Source organism: Capra hircus, chromosome 23 (genome assembly GCF_001704415.2).
Source record: "Capra hircus breed San Clemente chromosome 23, ASM170441v1, whole genome shotgun sequence".
Classification (NCBI taxonomy): domain Eukaryota; kingdom Metazoa; phylum Chordata; class Mammalia; order Artiodactyla; family Bovidae; genus Capra; species Capra hircus.
The window spans coordinates 21,641,600-21,656,717 of record NC_030830.1 but is presented as its reverse complement, the minus strand read 5'-3'; the positions used below and the strand labels follow the sequence as shown (position 1 = coordinate 21,656,717).

Here is a 15,118-nt window from a genome sequence, read left to right as displayed (position 1 = left end):
AGGCCTCTCTCACCTTCTTACTAGCCATAAAGAGGAAGCAGCCGTGGCTGTGGGAGGGGAAAATATGACAGGGAACCAGAAGCTCAGCACTGACCGTGGAGAGTGGGTTCTGGGAGAACCTGGCACTGGTCTCTCCAAGGACCAACAGGAGAGGGACTGGGGAGTTTTTGTTGTTGCTTTGGTTTGGTTTTGTTCTTGCTGTGCCTCTCAGCTTGCGGCATCTCAGTTCCCCAACCAGGGACTCATCCTGGGCCTCCATGATGAAATCATCAAATCTTAACCACTAGACCACCAGGGAACTCCCTGTTTTGTTTTCTCTCTTTTTTAAAAAAATTAAAAATTGTTTGGACTTCCCTGGTGGTCTGGTGGTTAAGAATCCACCTGCCAATGCAGGGGGCACAGGTTTGATCCCTGCTCCAGAAGATGCCTGCTGCAGGGCAACTAGGCTGGTGTACCACAAAGACTGAGCCCGGGTACCTAGAGTCCATGCTCTGAAACGAGAAAAGCCACCACAGTGAGAAGCCCTCCTGCCCACCTCAGCAAAGAGTAGCCCCCACTTGCTGCAACTAGAGAAAGTTCATGCACATTGAAGACCCAGTGCAGCCAAAAATAAATAAACTATTTAAAATGATTTGAAAATAATTTTTTAAATTATTATTTTTTTAAGTCTAGGGCTGGTTTGAGGAAGGACAGTTGGATCATCCACCACACTGGACATACCATGATAATAAACAGTCGGCTGGGTTCACTGCAGCATCCCCATGCCTGGCACCTGATAGACACACACAATTACCTTTAGAATGAATGGACGAATGAGCAGATGAAAGGAGATAAAAATTTGGAAGCAAAGGACACTCTGAATTGAAAGATTCTGGTATCCAGAAGCCTAGTGCAAGGCAAGCAGCCAGAGAGTGTATGATTAGAAGTGGCTAGCTAATCCAGGGGATTTTACTCCAAGACTCAAGACTGTAAGTAATAAGTCTCTTGAAACTGCTGCAAAATAGTACAGAGGGGCAGATTCCTGAAAACGGTCTTCTCTGATAGACAACTGGTTTTACATTCCTAAAGTTTTAAGAACCATAGATAATTCATGGCTTTGTGGCCCAACTATAGTTGGCACTGGGACACTTTCCTGTTTCACTGAATTTGTATCTTCTACATGTGGAATATTTACATTTTACTTATCAGATTTTTTTTCCAGTTCTCCATGCTAATAAAGATATGGCAGATATAGTCCTATCACTAGAGGAAGGTCCTCCTTTATTTAAAACAAAATGTATTAGAAAAATTGATCTTAAACACATGCCAGATATGTTCCCAGCAAGGGAATAAGCAAGGTGTCAAAAGAATAAGCCACTTCAGAGAGGGTGTGAGTATGGAGGGAGAGTACTCACATTAGTAGCTAATTAGGTAAAGACCCTAATTAGTTTTGACCCAGGAAAGCAGAAGTAAGAAGCTCTGAGATGCCAGGGGTGTTCACAGTCCATTTCAGAAACAGAAAACAGTGCACTCATGACGTCAATGATGTGGAACTACTTGTGGCTGTTAGTTGGAATAACAAATGTTTAGTTTCCCAACACAGTGTCAGATAAATCCAATTAATTGTACAAGTATGAAGCAGAACCAGAGGCCAGACAGCAGTCAAGCAACAAGTTCTGCTTATTTAAAATTAAGCAGACACCAGTGACTTTCTCAAGCTGTTGGCAAAAGAAAAAAAAGCAGAATACAATTTGCATATTTCTTAGTTTGCAGATCTTTTAAAATAACATTATGAGATAGCACCAAGAAAAGAGGGTACCTTTGCTTTTTCTCCACATCTTGAGTTTTCATCTGCCTGGAGTCCTTGATAAGCCTAACCTGTATTCACGTCTTGCAGAAGGTCCTAGCAAAGGTCACTCCTAATTAGTTGATCTGTAACAAGCATGGACCAGATCTTCTAATTTGAATGCCCCACCCCACAAGCGCCCACACACACCTTGCATTATTTTTGGCTCCATATAACTTAGTATTTTATATTTTTATCTTGTCTCTGTCAGGCTGGTCCCCACCCCCAACACTCTGCCACTGTAAATTCAGTAACCGATTTGTTTCTGATTTGTTCCTTGCTATATCCCTGGGTACTAAAACTGTGCCTGGCCCACACTGAAAGTGGTGGTCGCTCAGTTATGTCCGACTCTTTGTGACCCCATGGACTGTAGTAGGCCAGGTTCCTCTGCCCATAGAATTCGCCAGGCAAGAACACTGGAGTGAGCTACCATTTACTCCTCCAAGGGGGTCTTCCCCACCCAGGGATAGAACCTAGGTCTCCTGCATTGTAGGCAGATTCTTTCCTACCTGAGCCACCGGGCATTTTGCTGCTGCTGCTGCTAAGTCGCTTCAGTGGTGTCTGACTGTGTGACCCCATAGAGGGCAGCCCACCAGGCTCCCCCATCCCTGGGATTCTCCAGGCAAGAACACTGGAGTGGGTTGCCATTTCCTTCTCCACTGCATGAAAGTGAAAAGTGAAAGTGAAGTCGCTCAGTCGTGTCCGACTCTTCGCGACCCCATGGACTGCAGCCTACCAGGCTCCTCCATCCATGGGATTTCCCAGGCAAGAGTACTGGAGTGGGGTGCCATTACCCACCTGAGCCACCAGGCACTTTAGGTTCTTAATATAGTTGAATGAAATGAATGGGTGTAATACTCACGAATGATCAACAGAGGGCAACAGAAATTCAGTAGGGGAAGAAATGAAAATGTTTTATTCCGAGCTTCGCGTACAATTACGCGAGATTTGAACTCGCTCGCCACCGTAGTGCATAGGCCGGAACAGAGCAGCCACTTCCGGCCTCAGCGGTCCAGGAAGATTGTTTTGGACTATCGGAAACCGAACCCCTCGGTTCTCAGGCAGCTCCATTCCGGAGCAGAGGCTCCATCCTGGAGCTCTAGGCCCCCGACCCGCCCGGCCGCCGACGTGGCAGCTGGAGACACTTTCAGGGCCGGGAATAGGGAGCGTGTTGTCGCCATGGCGACACCGGCGGGGCTGGAGCGCTGGGTGCAAGACGAGCTGCACTCGGTGCTGGGACTGAGCGAGCGGCACGTGGCCCAGTTCTTGATCGGTACCGCGCAGCGCTGTGCCTCGGCAGAGGAGTTCGTGCAGCGCTTGCGAGACACCGATACCCTGGACCTCAGTGGGCCGGCCCGGGACTTCGCCCTGAGACTCTGGAACAAGGTGCTGGGAGAGGCGGGACCGGGCGTGGGAGCGGCGGGAAAGTGGGTGGAGCAGGGGAGGGGCCCCCAGGTTACTTGTCCAACGGAGTTTGGGCTCACTTGGTTAACTGTCCAACGGAGAATTAAGCTCAGTTTGCAAGCAGTTATCACTTTCGGGCTGGACGACCACTTCAGTGGAGAAGATTGAGGAGGGCTTAAGGGTTGACTCATTGGAAAAGACTGATGCTGGGAGGGTTTGGGTGGGGGCAGGAGAAGAAGGGGACGACAGAGGATGAGATGGCTGGATGGCATCACGGACTCAATGGACGTGAGTCTGAGTGAACTCCGGGAGTTGGTGATGGACCAGGGAGGCCTGGCGTGCTGCGATTCATGGGGTCGCAAAGAGTCGGACACGACTGAGCGAGTGAACTGAACTGAACTGAACTAAGGGTCTACAGAGCAGTGTTTCTCAAACAGGTTTAGGATTCATCCACGGCTTTTGTTAAAATGAGGATTCCGATTCGGTAGGTCTGGGATGGTTTCTTCGTTTCTTCATTTCTAACAAATCTTGTAAGTTTTCGGGTGATGCTGGGTGTTGCCCACCCTTCGAAGAGTGAGTCTATAGAAGAGATGTGTGGGCAGTGTTGTGGGAGGGTAGAAGTGGTGTGGCTGTGATCGAGAAAAGCAGGCCCAAAGATTGTCTGGAGTTTGTTGGGTAAAGAAAGGGGAAGAGTAAAGGTGTAATGGTGAGCTCCTGGAAGGCAAGACTGTGATTTTTGTCTTTGTATTCATACCATCTAATTGTACCCTGCAGAACAAGAGCTCAGAAATTATACAGTAAGACTAAAAGTGTTGAACTTGTTCATGGCAGATAACTTGGTGTGGCTGTCCCATTTGCACTTGGTGAAAGATGAGAATGTACTTGATGTGAGGGTAGGAGCTCTGTGTTAATCCGTTCACCAGGGTATCTCTGGAGGCCGCTACAGTGCCGGCCCGTGACAGGGCTCTGCAAAACGATCTGGACAATCCTTGTCCAGTCCTTGGGTAGGAATGACTTAGTCATCGGGAAGAACAGAGGCTGAGCAGTTGAGAATTGAGTGTGAGAATGTAAAGTCCATGAGGGCAGAAAGTTTTATCTCTTTACCCCTATATCTCTAGTACTTAGCAGGGGGTGCACGGGATAGGCTTAGGAACTGAGAGACCCCATTCGGGCTGATGGACATGGTGTGAAGCCTTGGGGAAGAGACAGAATGACAGCTGGTTTAAGATCAGTTACTCCTTAAATTAGGAACTGGGCAGAGTAGGTGGGCAGAGATCAGGAGTTGCTTACATCCCCTTGACTTCTCTCTCTCCCGACAGGTCCCACGGAAGGCAGTGGTGGAAAAGCCAGCTCGGGCAGCCGAGCGAGAGGCCCGAGCCCTGCTGGAAAAGAACCGCTCTTATATGTTGTTGGAGGACAGTGAGGAGAGCAGCGAGGAGACTGTGAGCAGGGCTGGGAGCAGTGTCCAGAAGAAGCGGAAAAAACGGAAACACCTCAGGAAGAAACGTGAGGAGGAAGAGGAAGACGAGGAGGAGGAACAAGTTTCTGAGAAAGGAAAGAGGAAGACAGGGTAAGTCAGAAGTAGGGGGCGAGAGGGTGATGGGACAGGAAGCCTCTGAGTGCCCTCAGTTAATCCTCCGGGCTGGGCTGCAGGGAGAAGAAAGAGCAGACGGAAAAGCCGGAGTCGGAGGATGAGTGGGAGCGGACAGAGCGAGAGCGCCTTCAGGACCTGGAGGAACGCGATGCATTCGCTGAGCGGGTTCGGCAGCGGGACAAGGATCGGACTCGCAACGTCCTGGAGCGGTCAGACAAGAAGGTGCATTGGAGCAGCACGTTCCATCAGTCCCCAGGCAGACCCCTGGATCCGATCTGAGGTTGGGTGTGACCGCAGATAGTGATCTCTGGGAAGACAAGGGGCCGCCTCCAGTAGTCTGGTCATCTCTTTGGGTCTTTGGGCTAAGGTGGCTCTCTGCTGAACCTGTAACCACAGAGATTCCTCAGTGAAGGGGGTACATTTCTTTGTGCTAAGGAACATCTCAGTGATCCTTGTGATTCTAGACCGGAATGGCTGTGGGCACGGGGACTTTGACCACTCTTGCCTTCTCCTAGGCTTACGAAGAGGCTCAGAAGCGCCTCAAGATGGCTGAGGAAGACCGGAAAGCCATGGTGAGTCCCTGTGCCCAGGAAGACAAAGGGAAAGGCTTCCTGATGGAGTGGTTAGGGTAGGGAGGAAAGATGCAGAGGAGGTGTGGTGGGGCTGTTGGGTCTCTGGTTGAGGCGCCAGCTAAGGATAGACTTAAACTGTAGGGGGAAGGAAGTGGCCCAGAAACCCTCTGACTCCTTAGGATCAGATCAGACTGTATGTTAGTGAGGGAAGTATTTCCCTGTTCCTGGGACTTAAAGAGGTGTACTCAAAAGGCAGCTGGAAGGTCAAGGGGCTGGCTGGAGGACAGGGGCAGGGCAGGGTCATACTGCCCAGGGATGTGCTGACCACTGAGCTTGTGCACACCATCTCCCGGTACCTTCCTATCATCTAATCCCTCCGTTTCCCCACCCTACCTCCCCCTCCCCTGGGCTTTGTGATCACCCACTGATTTTCAGAGTTGGTCTTCTCACTGTACAGGGACTGGGCCCTTAACGATTCATGCCCTAGACTTGTTACTGGGGAGCCTCGGTAGGGTTGCAGTTTTCTGAAGGCCTGGCCTTCACATGTCAGTCACGCTTAGATTTCCCCCAAAGAATTTCGAGACTCTTGGTGTCTTAACAATGCCATAGTGGCCATCGGGTCTCCCCGATGTATCCATCTCAGGTTACACCCCAGAAAGTGACTGTAGCCAGAGACTTCTGAGATGTCTCTTGGTGCTGATGTAGTATTTTTACTTGCTTGAACTTTTCTTTCCTTTTTCAATTATGAAAATCTTCATAATTTACACAAATAGGAAAGTTGAAAGAATAGCATAACAACATCCATCCAGGCTTTTTGGATTAAAAAATTGCTAATACCACGTGCAATATTTTCAATGTTTGTGTAAATGGCAGCTTTTTGGTCCTTTTTGAACCATGTGAAAGTTTTAGACATTGTGGCATTTTATCCCATCAGCACGTCCCTGGTGCCTGTAGACATTCTCACACATTGCACTGTCATAGCCAAGAAGAGGAGTCTCATGTATCAGCTAAGAGTCGGCCCACAATAAGATTTCTTCAATTATCCCAAAATGTCTTTAATAACTGCTTTTCCAAACTGGAATCCAGTCACGTTTCATGCGTTGCATTTGAGTGTGAGGTCTTTTCAGTTTGTTTCATCTTCCCCTTCTCTCTTTCTTTCTGTCTTATCTTGTACAGCATGTCCTACATTCTGGATTTATCTGATCCGTATCTTGTGGTGTTAAGTTCTGTCCCAGGGCTTACTTTAAAGTGGAAATTGGGTCTTGCAGCTCTCTTAGACTCAGATTAAACAGCTGTAGCAGCAGCGCCACTTGGGTGGTGGTGTGTACATCCCATGGTGGGGCGAGGGGTGGGTACTGTCCAGCGGTGTGCCTGTCAGGCTGAAGGAGAATTTGATTGTGGTACTCAGATCAGGTCATGAGCATAAACTCCATTTTAGTGTATCATGGAACAAAAAAACCAAGCAATTAAGTATTGAGCTGGCCAAAAAGTTCATTGGCATTTTTTCCATAAGATGTTACAGAAAAGCCGGAATGAACTCTTTGGTCAACCCGATACACTCTGCCCCCGAGGGGAGGGCCCCTGGCGGATTTTGAGTGTCTCAGTTGTTTTCAGTTGCAGACCTCTGCCTCCACATCATCATGTTTTCTCCCTTTACACTGAGTCGAATGAAATAGCGAGGGTAGAATAGAAAATACGCACATAATCATCCTGGTGAGTCGATGTTGGCAAAGATGGTGAGGCTGCCTGGAAGGACCGTCTGAGCTGCTGGCAGGCAGCGTGTGGGCCCTACGTCGGGCTCCTCGTTAGGCTGTTCAGTGAAAAGGGAAGGGCGGTGGAGGTCACATCTTTAGGTTCCCCGGGCCGGCCTGCCCAGGAGGTTGTGCCTCTTAGGGGGACAGGGGAAAGGGGTCACTCTTCTAGCGAGGGGAGGCTCTGACTGCCCTGGCCTGACCCAGGTCCCTGAGCTGAGGAAGAAATCCCGCCGAGAGTACCTGGCCAAGCGGGAGCGAGAGAAGCTGGAAGACCTGGAGGCCGAGCTGGCGGACGAGGAGTTCCTCTTCGGGGATGTGGAGCTGAGCCGACACGAGCGCCGGGAGCTCAGGTACAAGCGGCGTGTGCGGGATCTGGCCCGGGAGTACCGGGCGGCTGGGGAGCAGGAGAAGCTGGAAGCCACCAATCGCTACCACATGCCCGAGGAGACCCGAGGACAGGTGAGGCGAGGGGTCGCCGCTCCAGCCCAGGTGCCCGAGCGGAGGGGAGGGAAGGCTTCGGGGACTAGGGCAGCGGCTTGGTGGGCCCTCTCTTGTCTTGCCTTTCTCTGTGGCGGTAGCAGCTGGGGAGGGGGCGCTGGGCAGAGAGGGCAGCTCTGTCTCCATGTCCCCCTGTCTCCATGTCCCCCTGTCTCCGTAGCCTGCACGTGCAGTGGATCTAGTGGAGGAGGAGTCCGGCGCCCCTGGGGAGGAGCAGCGGCGCTGGGAGGAGGCCCGGCTCGGGGCAGCATCCCTGAAGTTTGGGGCCCGAGATGCTGCCTCCCAGGAGCCCAAGTATCAGCTGGTGCTGGAGGAGGAGGAGACCATTGAGTTTGTCCGGGCCACTCAGCTCCAGGGCGATGAGGTGAGGGTGGGGGGCTCAGGGACATCCTGAGGAGGCCGGCGCCGGCCCTGATGCTCACGGCCCTCTCCCTCCTCCTTAGGAGCCGTCGGCCCCGCCCGCCCCCACTCAGGCCCAGCAGAAGGAGTCCATCCAGGCCGTGCGCCGCAGCCTTCCTGTGTTCCCGTTCCGCGAGGAGCTCCTGGCTGCTATTGCGAACCATCAGGTCCTCATCATCGAAGGCGAGACGGGCTCGGGCAAGACCACCCAGATCCCACAGTACCTCTTTGAGGAGGTACGGCAGCCACGCCCTCAGTTGCCACTGACCCGAAGCTGTGCTGGCAGCTCCTTGTCGTGGGGTTTTATGTCATTGCTTTCCATTTTCGTCTCACTCCTTTAGTCTTTTCTGCTCGGTGGTGAGGGTCTTCAAAGGAAGGACCACACCCTTTTCCTGTTTCTGTTCTCACTTCCTGCCACGGGGTCCATGCCTGGGGGGTGCGCTGTGCCTTTGAGGCGGCAGGAGGTGGAGATGGATAGATGGCACGTGGGTGTGATCGCGACCCTGCGCTCCACCAGCCTGGCCTCTGCAGGGCCAGGGAATGAGGACTGAAAAGACTTCGCCTGCTTTTATGCCTTCCTTTGTTCCCCTTGCTTTGGGGTCTACCCAACCAGTCAGTCCTTTTTCAGCTCACATCTCGCAGAGCCCTGAACCTGGTGACCCAACAGGCTGGGACTGCCAGGGCTGGGTGAGGACCCTTTGGGAGCTCCAGGTCTGCCATCCTATCTGTTGATCTTTGTCTGGTTTTTGACTTCTGTCTGTTCCTCCATTCCTGCTGCCCTGGCCTGCATTTCCAGCTTCTCTGAATTGCATGTTTAGCAAAGGGAAAGCCTCCTCTTTATTCTTGTCCTGCAGGGTTACACAAGGAAGGGTATGAAGATCGCCTGTACCCAGCCCCGGCGAGTGGCAGCCATGAGTGTGGCTGCCCGAGTGGCCCGGGAGATGGGTGTGAAGCTTGGCAATGAGGTGAGACCTGTGGCGACTGAGGGTTTCGGGGAGCCCTTCAGGTCTGGGATTCAGCCCCTGCCCGTCCAGGTGCTCGCCCTTGTCCCCTGGCCCTCCCTCCCAGGAGCACCAGCCCAACTGTCCATCACTCCCGGACCCCTCAACAGGTCGGCTACAGCATCCGCTTCGAGGACTGCACGTCAGAGCGAACCGTCCTGCGCTACATGACGGATGGGATGCTTCTCCGGGAGTTCCTCTCTGAGCCTGACCTTGCGAGTTACAGGTCCGCACAGCTCCCCCAGCTCCCACGGCCACCCTCGCCTCCCTCCCGTCTGCTGCTCTCCCGACCTTCAGCACCTTTATCCTTTCATCTCTGGCTTTTCTCTCCTTCCTTTCCACCCTGTTTTCTCACTTCCAACAGCCAGTTTGGCCATTGTCTTCCTTTCTGACTTATCCACCGGTTCGTGAATCTTTATGGTTTTAACCGACCTAGCACTGAGATGGGCCCAGAGAGTCGGGGTTAGATCGTGGGTGCTGTTGTCTGCCCAGGCTGGGATATGCTGTAGACTCACAAGCCCGCTCCTTCTCTGACTTGCTGTTATCTGTCTTAACTGGGATGACTGGCCTCTCCTTGGAGCCCCCTCCTCCCACATTCACCCTTTGGCTCTTTTCTTCTGTTTCTCTCCTCTGGGGGCCTCAGTGTCCCACCCCTCCCCGGCTCACTGCTGCCCCCATTCCTTCCCCAGCGTGGTGATGGTGGATGAGGCCCACGAACGGACCCTGCACACAGACATTCTCTTTGGCTTGATCAAGGACGTTGCGCGGTTCCGACCTGAGCTCAAGGTCCTGGTGGCTTCAGCCACACTGGACACGGCCCGCTTTTCCACCTTCTTCGATGACGCCCCCATCTTCCGAATCCCTGGACGCAGGTTTCCAGTTGACATCTTCTACACCAAGGTGCCCCCTCAGGGAGGGCGGGCTTAAGTGTGAAGGCAGCAGAGCCTTGGAGGAGATTGGCCTTGGAGGGAAGGAAGGGATGAGAGTCCTGAGGGGAACCGGGATGAAGTGTATGTCGAGCTGGGAGGAGAGGAAGGGGTTTGCTGGAGCAGGTGGCCCTCGCGTGACCCCGCGTCCTCCTGCCCAGGCTCCGGAGGCGGACTACCTGGAGGCCTGTGTGGTGTCCGTGCTGCAGATCCACGTGACTCAGCCCCCCGGGGACATCCTGGTGTTCCTGACAGGACAGGTGCGATGTGGGGCAGGGCTGCTGTACGTATCCCAGGGAAGACTGGGCTGGCGGGTCGGCCCTGCGTGACTCTGGGTCCTGTGCTGCTCTCCCCACCCAAATCCAGGAGGAGATTGAGGCTGCCTGCGAGATGCTCCAGGATCGCTGCCGCCGCCTGGGCTCCAAGATCCGGGAGCTCCTGGTGCTGCCCATTTATGCCAACCTGCCTTCTGACATGCAGGCGCGGATCTTCCAGCCCACGCCCCCAGGGGCACGGAAGGTCAGTTGGAGAAGCCCACGTTCATCATCCCCTATGGTTCGCACAGTTAGTGGAAAAAAGGAAAGAATGCCCCTGCCCTGTGCAAGGTGTGTCCTGGGCACAGCTTCGAGGCTGGGTGGCAGTCAGCCAGCCCCTCACTGCTGGCGCTGGAGTGAGAGGGTGACAATGGCAAGGACAGAGAGGCAGTCAAATGCATGGTCCAGAAAGTGAGTGTGGCAGAGATGCAATGAGAAGGGAGGGTCTGGGTGTGCCAGGAGGCAGGATTTGAACTGGATCTTTAAAGAAGATGCTGGGGGAGTATCAGAGGAAAGCCTAATGGGTGTTTGAGGTCAGAGTAATCTAGCAGGCTTAGTGGAAGGCTCACATGGCAAAGTAAAGGGATGGTGGTTAGAGAGAGCCTTTGATGGCAGGAGGAAGAGTGTGGACTTCAGACCAATGAGTGGTCATCAAAGGACTGTGAGCAAAGATGTAACTTTCCACAAATATTTACAGAGCTCCTCCCACTTTCCAGGAACTGTTCTAAGGGATGAGGATACAGTGATGAACTAAACAAAGCCTCTAGCCTCAGGGAGTTTAGACTAACAGAGGTTAGGAAATAACACATAAATACATAATGTCAGTTTGTGACAAAGGCTCTGAAGAAGTACAGTGCACATCCAGGGGAGTCGTGGTGGCGGGGAAAGAATGGCAGGAAGGTATTTTCCTTAGGGTGTAGGAACACCCCCTGTCTGATGAGGTGAGAGTGAAGCTGGAGCCACAACCTGGCAAGGGAGGGTGCCAGGCTGATATCTAATCCGGAAGAAGAGTGCGTGAAGTGGAGGGAATCTCGCACTGGGAGGATGGGTGTGAGGGCAGGGGTGGAGCAAGGAGCCCTGGTGCTGAGATGAGATCAGAAGGGTAGCCAGGGGCTGGAGAACTTGGGGCCTAAAAGAGCTTGGCTGTGATTGTCAGGTAGGAAGGTAACCACTGAAGGATGCAGGCAGTGATGTAAGAGGCTCACATTTTAAAAGGACCATCCTGGATGCCACATAACCAGGGGCAGGAGTAGAGCAGCGAGACTTATCAGGGGGGTTCATTTTAGGAACTAACATAGGAAGGTGATTATGAAAGCAACAGTGGGAAAGATGGGGCAGGAGCCTAACACCCTCAGCTCCCATCTCTGAAAAAAACTCCCTGAACCCTCTTCCTTTCCTTTCCTTGTTATGCCCTGCTTATTCCCACGTCTCTCTCCCCTCTCTGCTGGTCTGTTCCCCTCTCTTGACCTTGGCCACAGATCGCTTCAGCTCCTGCTCCTTTGCCCCTGTTTGTCCACTCCTTATCTTCCAGAAATGACTTTTTCTGGGTAACTAGGTGGGTGGAGTTTCTGGGTGACCCCACATCCTCTCATTCAGGTGGTTGTGGCAACCAATATTGCTGAGACCTCGCTCACCATTGAGGGCATCATTTACGTGCTGGATCCAGGGTTCTGTAAGCAGAAGAGCTACAACCCCCGCACAGGCATGGAATCACTCACTGTCACACCCTGCAGCAAGGTGGGCCTGGGCTGGAATGGGGTCTCCATGGGGCGAGGGGGACAACAGGCCAACTCAGAAGCAGTGGGGATGGCTCAGAGCAGAGGGGTTAGTGGTCCACACCCACAGCCCCCAGATTTCTTGCAGAAATACCGCCCTTTCTCTTTTCCATCACCAGACTGTCAATGGGCCTGACAAACGGTCCTTTCTTTCCAGGCCTCTGCCAATCAGCGAGCTGGCCGGGCGGGTCGGGTGGCTGCAGGGAAGTGCTTCCGCCTGTATACTGCCTGGGCTTACCAGCACGAGCTGGAGGAAACCACGGTGCCTGAGATTCAGAGGACCAGCCTGGGCAATGTCGTGTTGCTGCTCAAGAGCTTAGGTGACTGGGCTCCCCAGTCCTCTGAGAGGGGAGGGTGGGGCTGCCATCACTGGTCACGCGAAGGACTCTGTCCTAACCCCGCTCATCCTTTTCCAGGGATCCATGACCTAATGCACTTTGATTTCCTGGACCCCCCACCATATGAGACCCTGCTGCTGGCTCTGGAGCAGCTGTATGCGCTAGGAGCCCTCAACCACCTTGGGGAGCTCACCACGGTGAGGTGGGAGGGCAGTGGGCTGGGGTGACCCCTCGAGGGGCGGAGGGACACCTGGAGGAGGAGTGGCCTCAACTCTCTCTTTCCTCTCCTTAGTCTGGTCGAAAGATGGCAGAGCTGCCTGTGGACCCCATGCTGTCTAAAATGATCCTGGCCTCTGAGAAGTAAGCCCTTGACTCAGCCAGGCCCCTGGCACACACACTGGCCATGCCTGCTTGTGTCTCTGGGGCCATCTTTGTGTGCTTCCTTTTTCTCTCCACCACATTATTCTTTAACCAATAACAAGTTGTTGGATAACTCTTATTGCCCTTTTGAGGTCCACAAGACACCATCCTGTCTTTGGTTATGATATCAAAGGGGTGAGATAGCCAAGAATGTAGAAAATGTGGGGCATGAAGAAAATTGGAAGACTTTTTATCTGTGAGGGGTGCTGAGGGAGGGCTGGCTTGGAGACTTACTCTCTCCTCTGGTTTCCGACTAGAGCATTTAGATGCAGCCGTGGCGGGACCACTTTGTAATGCCATCCCTTGGCCGTGGTTGAAGTTAAAGGCATTACATGAACTTAACGGAACTGCTGTAATGTACATCTTCTTCCTGCAGAACCCTCATGACCTTTTCCTGCCCCTGCCTCCCTGCACGTCTCTCCTGTTGCTGTTTTATCTACAGCCTGACCTTACCTCCTGGACCCCCATCCTGCGCCCCTGCCACCAGAAGCAGTCTACGCTCTGATTTGTAGCCATCAGCCCAGCCTGCAGCCCCTGCGTGAGGACATCCATCACACCGCAGTCCCTTTCCTGTTCACCGAGTCTGTTCCTCTGTCTTGCTTTGAGCTCTCATGTTTCTCCCTTCCTGCCCCAGGTACAGCTGTTCAGAGGAGATCCTGACAGTGGCTGCCATGCTCTCTGTCAACAACTCCATCTTCTACCGACCTAAGGACAAGGTCGTCCATGCTGACAACGCTCGGGTCAACTTCTTCCTCCCTGGTGGGGACCACCTGGTTCTGCTGAATGTTTATACACAGGTCCCTGGGCTTGGGTGAATGGGAATGAGGAGGGCACAGGGGACTCTGGTCCTGCTGTATAAACTTAACACCCCCTTTTCCCCTCCCCTCTCTTCACAGTGGGCTGAGAGTGGTTACTCTTCCCAGTGGTGCTATGAGAACTTTGTTCAGTTCAGATCCATGCGCCGAGCCCGGGATGTGCGGGAGCAGCTGGAAGGGCTCTTGGAACGTGTGGAAGTTGGTCTCAGTTCCTGCCAAGGGGACTACATCCGTGTCCGAAAGGTCAGCATTTCCTTAGTCTAGTCTCCTGCTGTCCACCCATTATCTCCTGAGGAGCAAGCTTGTCTGGGGCCAGCGACCTGAGAACGTGCCCCTTTCCCTGGGTAAGGTGGGTTCCCCTTGTGCTTTCTTCCTGGGGCACTGGAGGTTCTTACCTTCCTAGTTCTCCCAAAGTGAAGTGAAGTGAAAACCTGCACTAAAAAGGTAGCGAGTGCTGAGGGTCCCTGGATACCGGCCTTTCCCCTTGACTTCCTTTCCCGCCTGCTTCTAGGCCATCACTGCTGGCTACTTCTACCACACAGCACGGTTGACACGCAGCGGCTACCGCACAGTCAAACAGCAGCAGACAGTGTTCATTCATCCCAACTCTTCCCTCTTTGAGGAACAGCCACGCTGGCTGCTCTACCATGAACTTGTCTTGACCACCAAAGAGTTCATGAGACAGGTGAGGGCACCTTGGCCTGCCCAGGCAGGTGGCTTGTGTGGGAGATGGTATTCTGGCATGCGAAAAACCCAGGTTCAGGTTGCTGGGACTGGCAGAGAAAGAGGAAAGCAACTTGGTTTAAGGTAGGATAAGACAGAAAGGCATCCATTCTAAAGCCGTCTCAGCATCCGTTAAGATCTAACTGTTCATTCACTAAGCGCTGAATGCATTGTCTCGGTGCTTCAGGGGCTGCCGTGATAATAATGGTGAAAGCAGCAGGTGTGGCCTTTGTCCTGAGTGTATTTTAGTCGTTAGGTTCAGGCTTTTGTTTAGGGTTAGCTTACTTGTGCCCTTGAACAACATATAACAGAGTGTTGGGATCTAGAGTATTAGATAGAGCCAGATACCCATTTCCCTTGCCCTGCAGACGAAGGGAAAAGGAGAACCTTTTTAAAAATCACACACATCTCAGAATCTAGTATGGACAAGAGAATCTTGCTGATTTTCTCTCCTCCTGCAGGTATTAGAGATTGAGAGCAGTTGGCTTCTCGAAGTGGCGCCCCACTATTACAAGGCCAAGGAGTTAGAAGATCCCCATGCTAAGAAAATGCCCAAAAAAATAGGCAAGACACGGGAAGAGCTAGGGTGAAGAGCAGGGGACAGAACAATCAGAACCTAACACCAGCTCCTTTTCCTTCTGTACCTTATTTAATATCTATTAATAAAAATATTTTTAGAGTAAAGCTATGGGGAACTTTTTTTTTGGCCACTTGGCTTGTGGGATCTTAGTTCCCCGACCAGGGATTGAATCCTTGCCCT

General features: G+C 52.6%; 1 protein-coding gene across 1 annotated transcript; it reads left to right on the top strand.

Moving 5' to 3' along the window:
* Nucleotides 2,794–15,058, top strand: DHX16 (DEAH-box helicase 16). The gene is made up of 20 exons (XM_018038854.1): nt 2,794–3,211; nt 4,549–4,799; nt 4,883–5,045; nt 5,339–5,395; nt 7,354–7,608; nt 7,808–8,011; nt 8,091–8,282; nt 8,901–9,011; nt 9,158–9,273; nt 9,737–9,947; nt 10,135–10,233; nt 10,340–10,492; nt 11,884–12,024; nt 12,220–12,382; nt 12,479–12,597; nt 12,693–12,760; nt 13,455–13,617; nt 13,717–13,878; nt 14,147–14,320; nt 14,820–15,058. Exons 1-20 carry the CDS (start codon nt 3,005–3,007, stop codon nt 14,946–14,948), a joined length of 3,138 nt encoding a protein of 1,045 aa, XP_017894343.1. The 5' UTR covers nt 2,794–3,004; the 3' UTR covers nt 14,949–15,058.